Raw genomic sequence first — 6,701 nt, forward strand, 5'->3', positions numbered from 1 at the left:
GTTCGTCTTATTAAAAATTTTAAGTAATTATTAATTCTTTTCCTATCATTTGATTCATTGTTAAATATACTTTTATGTATACATATAGTTTTATATGTTTCACAAAAGTTTTTAATAAGATGAACGGTCAAACATGTTTAAAAAAGTCAACGGCGTCAAATATTTAGGGACGGAGGGAGTATTATATTTTTTACACTAGCACCTCCTCAATTTACACCCTGGATTCGCCACTGAACATCACTGAAACTATAGTCTTATGTTATGTCCAAAGCATTTTGTGGATTCAACAAACATCACATTTGTGAGGCATCTAGTCAAATATTTTTTAAAACTTCAAAATCATGTGCATAGAAAATATGAGTTTTCAGATACTGACAGTTGCTGAAAGGAGAAGCACTCTAATCAAGAATAAATTTAACAATCAGTCTAGCGCTGGCAAGGGGACAAAGAAAACAGAATCCATGCGAGGATAGTAATGGGACTGGGTTCGCCCAGGGAGATGGCTAGAGAGTAGGCAGAATTTTCTGGGAGCAAAGTCATTAAAAAGACTTTGTTAAACGCATTAAATTGATGGACTTCTGATCAAATCACGAATGGCCATGATGTCCTGTATCATCCAGCAATCATATATCAGAAAATTTTAAATTGATGCCTTTAAAGCACAAATTATTTGTTTTGGGGAGATTTGGAGGTAAGGATCCAACTTCAAATATGAGGTGTTTGATCAAATCAAGCGCTAGCTAGGACTACTTGTATCAACGCTCCATGTATAGCCAAACTGATGCTGGTGCTGTTATAATAAAGTATAGATACACATCTAAATTTTGGTCAAAAAATTGGAATATCCATGATGGCATGATGTTCATGTTGCTATTTACACGTCAAACAGTAGTGTTGCATGGATCTCTTCACTTCTGGCATATCAGGAAGCATGTGCAGTAACTAAACAAGTTGATGAATACAAAACACAGAACTATTTATAATTGCAATTCCCAAGCTGATAAGATCAAATTGGTGAAAATTTGCAATTGCTTTTATTTACAATCAATGAAGTTTACTAAGAACTTATGTATATCTGTAAGGAATCAGTAACACAATTTCTAAAGTGCTGCAGAACAGAAGCAGGTGAATCTGAATTGAACAGTACGCAGGTGACTTTCTTCACCTCAATATTAGACAAACAACCGTTACTTTATTGTCTAAGCAATTCTAAGAAAATTATATCGCAAAAAGGTCCAAATTTGGCATATAGTAATGCAGTGAAATAATTTCCCATCCTGATAAAGATTATTGATTAGTTTCCATACCTGCAAAGGCTTCCTATGCTTGCAGTGCATGCATTTGTCAGGAGGCACCAACAAGGACAGCTACTGATCTTTGAAAGAGCTAGCTACATAGCTACATATGTCAGATGGTACAAGAAGCAACCACAATTAGATTGACATGCAAAATTCGATTAGGACCAAAAGAGTTTACAAATACCAAACCTGTACTGCAACAGATCTGAAAGCTACAATATTACTCCAGAAAAAGCAGAATAATATAAATATCTGTCTCCAATTCTCCATGAAATACAAAGAAGTGCTTGAAATGTTTGCAGCATATATGACATATTTTTATTCCATATATAACATATTTGCTATTCCATATATGATATATTTGTAATTCCAAACGATAGATAAGCCAGCTCTTTCCATACCTAATCAGAAACTAATACACAAAGGTAGTTAGCAAACTGAGTAACTGGTTTTGGAGAATACAATGGCCAGCCGGCACTGAGCAGCCATATTTCTAAGGCGTTGTTCGTTTAATCCCCAAGAGAGAGGGATTGGAAGGGAATAAATCCCCTTCAAATCCACCCATAAGAGGGATTAAACGAACAAGGCCTAAAGGGGTTTCATGTATGTAGGTGTAGAACCCATAGGGCCCATGAGTTATATATACTACCGCCATCCTTAAAAGGATGACATCATAAAATGCATGCGGTCAAACCTCAAAATGTTAAACGATTCATATATGGAAAACATATTAGGATTTGAATATGAAAATATATATTAGTAGATTTGCTATGAAAAACTATTTCATATAGTTATACTTTTATTAAGTTTTATAAATACATAGTTTGAAAAATTAATGATCGAACATGTGCATGGAAGACTGACGATATCCAAAATATAAGTAAAAAAGAATGGAGGTAATAATATGGTGGTATAAGTCTCACACTCTTACATGATGAGTTTAATAAATAGGTTAAGGCCAGAGTATAAAATTAACAGTTCCAAAAAAATAACTCCGGTTAATGCAAGTGTAAGTAGGGTAAGGCCTGATAGAAGGGCTAGAGATTAGTGATCAAAGTATTGTCTTGCAAATATATTGTGATAGAAATTGTTATCAAAGTTATATTTAGGAGACCATGTTGATGCCCAAAATGATAAGTTTTCATGGCTAGAGTATAAAGAATCTAGATTACATCAGTATTCCTTACTGTGGGAAAATATCTAGTAATACATTGTTAACTACTTAGTTTATGCTTCTACCTCTGATGCTTTCACAAAAGAAACCCTCACCAATAGCCACCACATGAGCATGAACCATTCTTGAAATGATGAAAACGACTGGGGTCGCGCACTACGATCTCATGGTCCACAATCTTGGAAATGTAGGTGAATGCACTATGGCAATCACCACATACACGCAGGTTCTTTGTGATCCTTATTGGGCAACCAGGGGAAGTTGTGAGGAGACCATATGCAAGAGCAAGTTTCTCACTGTGCTCAACAAGAAGATTATTTTTCTCTTCCTCATCAACATCATGTAATGCGAAGTTTGTCTCAGGAACATATCCCATAGCTTTGATGCGATCAATTAGACTCTCCAGAAGAGCATAAATTTGTGGGGATAGTGAGTGTGATCGATCTCCGACAAAGAAAGATGCTGTGCCCTTTTGACCCTGGACCCAGCTGCATCCTGGCCTCTTCTTAATTCCTGATTTCTTCATCAAGTGCCTGATCCTCGCTACATCCTTCCACCGCCCTGCAGTGGCATATATGTTGGAGATAAGCGTGTAAGATCCATCATTTTCAGCATTCATCTCGACCAGTTTGTTCAGAGCATGTTCAGCAAGTTCAACATTTGAATGTACTCTACAGGCACTCAGTAATGCAACCCAAACTACTGCGGTGGGCTCCATTGGCATATCCTTAACTGTTTTCCATGCCTTATCTAATCGCCTAGAGCGGGCCAGCAAGTCAATAGCACAGGCATAGTGCTCTGCCCGAGGTGTCAAACCATAATCTGCACTCATGCTGTCAAAGTACGATAGACCTTGATCAACCATTCCACAATGACTACAAGCATAAAGAACAACCAGGAAGGTTATATCGTCAGGAACAAAGCCTGCTTTCCGCATCTTGTCAAATATGTCCAGGGCCTCACTACCACGACCGTGCATTCCATACCCTGTCATCATTGATGTCCAAGAAATAGCACTCTTTTGAGACATGCTATCGAATACATGCCTAGCTGTATCAACATCCCCACACTTTGAGTACATATCAATGAGGCAGTTCGCCACAAAGTATGCAGATGATTCATATCGGTGATGACGAAGCACATAAGCATGAATCTGCTTACCTATACGTATGGCTGCCAAATGTGCACAGGCCATCAAAATGCACGAAATTGTATAAGCATTTGGGGCTACTCCATATGGTTCAGAAATCATCTCCACGAAAATCTTGAGGGCATCATTTGAGTCCCCATATTGTGCATGCCCCCCGATCATGACAGTCCAGGTGACAACATTGCGTTCCTCTAGAGGTATATCATCAAATATGGAGCGTGCAGCTTTGAAGCTTCTGCACTTTGAGTACATATCTATTAGCGCGTTGTACACCATAAGATCCTCATCCTCACCACCAAAATCATTATCCAAGGTTAGAAGATAGTTCTTTATGGAGTAGGCATGAATTTCCATACCTTGAGAAAATGCTCCCAAAGAAGCGCAGGCAGACAACACAGAGATGATTGTGACACAATTTGGCAAGGACCCAGAAAATATCATTTGACGGAATACATTGAGTGCTTCATGGCTGCATCCCCTCTGAGAATAGCCTGCAATTACAGCAGTCCATGTTACCACATCTAATGGGATATTTTCCTTGCGCATGTTCTTGAAAAGCTCAAAGGCTGCCTCAAAGTTGCCACTTTGGGAGTACCCAGCCACCACTGCGTTCCAAGAAACCACATCTTTGAATTCCATCATGTTGAAAACCTTTACCGCATTTTCCATCAAACCACACTTAGCGTAAGCATCAATCAGGGCATTACCAACAAAAAACATCTGGAAATGTGCCATTACGAATAGCATTACCATGGACTTCTTTAGTTTGAGGTGCTGCCTTTAGAGAACCACATGCAGGGAGTATGTTGACAATGCTAATGATGTCTGACCTTTCATTTGTAGGCTTCTCATGGACAATCAATGTCATCTTTGAAAACAGATCCAATGCAGTCCAAGCATTACTACTTTTAACATGGGCTGAAACAATAGAGTTCCATGAGATAACATCATCAATACCCCTCTGAGTTATTTCATCAAAGATCATGCTGGCTTCCTCCAAAGAACCACAACGGGAATACATTGCCACCAACGCATTGCATATGAAGACATTGGACTCAAAGCCATTGCAGCATATCAATCCATGGAATGCACTACCACAACGGTATGAAGGTAGCTCTCCACATGCTTTTAATACATGTGGTAGAGTAAAATGGTCCGGCCTAGTTCCAGCATGCAGCATGCGGCAAGAGACATTAATTGCACTGTCAAGGCGGCCTTGTTTGATGTGTTCTCGGATAAGTAGATTCCACCACACAGCTGGTGACGGTGTAACACGTTCCAACACCAAGAGAGCATAGTCGGTAGCACCACAAGCAAGATAAGAAGCTACGACACCAGTACCCAGAGATCTTGGAGATATAAATGGTTCGGATGGCAATGCTGGCAGTGAGACTGACAATAATGGTGTGGGCAAAGAAAGAAGACCAGAAGCAATTATCTGTTGGTGAATTTGATGAACTGTATTTGCAGACTTGCATTCCTTCAATAGGGATGCAAAGTGACTAGGATAAACATCTACACCAACGCATGCTGCCCTTGCACCTGAAAGGAACCGTACTCCAATTGGTTTTACCGCCTTAGGCAAGTTCAAAAGCATAGCTGCAGTAGAATACCATTATGCATAATGAATCCTCAAAGAAACAGCCATTGCATCACTGTATGACCAAAAATAACTGAATTAGCAAAAGCCATCATACATATTACATCAATCTAATGCAAAACAATGTAATGTAAAGGAAGAATAAGTCAAAGATCACAAAGGGGAATAGGCATGCTATCCATCAGGGTTGCAGAATCAAAGGTAGTTTGTAGTATCCTACCATCCTGTAAAATCCTTCTTATCTGGATTATTGGGGTTTTAACAACCTAACATCATGCAAGATCAATTGTCAACTCCCAGTGACAATATTCATGCCCAAAGCTTGTTCTATGTAGCACTAAAGCATTGCGATGCTTACAAATTATCCACCTGAGCATGTGACTGTAAATGTCCATTTCATCATTTCACTTCAAATGTCAATCTCAGGACAACAGCGGAAATACTAGCCCTAGTAGGAAAATTTTGACTATTTATGTGTGATAAGGGGGTATAACATGAAAATAATTTGAGCTGCAACAGATGCACACATAGACATGACTATAGGTTTACCAAATTGTCAGAACGCACGAGAGAATGAGAAAGGAAGAATAATAACAAAGGAGCAACTGTTTGTACCTTTTGTATTCACAAACACTGCAGTTCAAATCAACCATGAGAAGCAACAGTGGAATGATTTTAAATCAACCAGGAATGCAAACTAAATTGTTCTTTATATCATATTAACGCCTCCTAAATCTATGAGGAGTATGTGGAAAAAATTCGAAGTTCAGTACTACAACTAATAAGACAAATCGAAGCCATTGAAGGGTGTCAACTTTTCTCACTGTACCATGTCCCATCCATTTTGATTCAATTCTTTGAAAACCTTACAACAACCAGAACACAATGGAAAAAAAAAGATAAAAACATGAATGGTTCCACTTCTTACGATCTAAATCTTGAAGTCCTGGTACAAGTTCCCTTGTTTCAATTTAGAACAACTGAAATCCACTTTTTAAGGAAACCTTTGATAATTGGATTTGCTTGTACTACTCTCTATCTGTGGTCTGTACTATTGATTAACCATAAGCATTTATTTTGAGCAATAAAATCTAAATCTGGCATAATAATTCATAGTAACAGTTTTTCAAAATTAATTGACAACATAAATAATGATTTCATTTTTTTGTTGGGCTTAAGCGGTATATGGTGTAACTATCAACACTGGAAGCAGTGGGAGTCGGCAATGTATAATTGCCAAAGAAGAAAACACGAATAAAGGAAAGTAACCATGAAACTTCATCATCCTTCAATTTCTATCAGACACGATTAATTGCCGATGCTGAACCCGTCCCACTACAATGTATAGAGATTTTCTTTAAATACAGTAAGCTATATGTTTCAGTGACAAAAAAAAAAAAAGGAGAAGAAGATCAAATGGAGCACATGTGGGGAGACACCGCCACAGCACCAGCACCAGCACCAGCACCAGCACCACTG

At 38.4% G+C, this 6,701-nt stretch overlaps 1 protein-coding gene across 1 annotated transcript; it reads right to left on the bottom strand.

Moving 5' to 3' along the window:
- Window positions 1–1,672: 1,672 nt before the first annotated feature.
- On the bottom strand, window positions 1,673–5,329 carry LOC127774088 (pentatricopeptide repeat-containing protein At5g16860-like). Its single transcript, XM_052300362.1, is given in 3 exon segments — window positions 1,673–1,710; window positions 2,538–4,336; window positions 4,338–5,329. Coding segments are annotated over 2 exon segments (2,655 nt in total). The 5' UTR covers window positions 5,220–5,329; the 3' UTR covers window positions 1,673–1,710; window positions 2,538–2,563.
- Window positions 5,330–6,701: the final 1,372 nt, after the last annotated feature.

The sequence above is a fragment of the Oryza glaberrima genome, chromosome 5, assembly GCF_000147395.1.
Source record: "Oryza glaberrima chromosome 5, OglaRS2, whole genome shotgun sequence".
Lineage (NCBI taxonomy): Eukaryota > Viridiplantae > Streptophyta > Magnoliopsida > Poales > Poaceae > Oryza > Oryza glaberrima.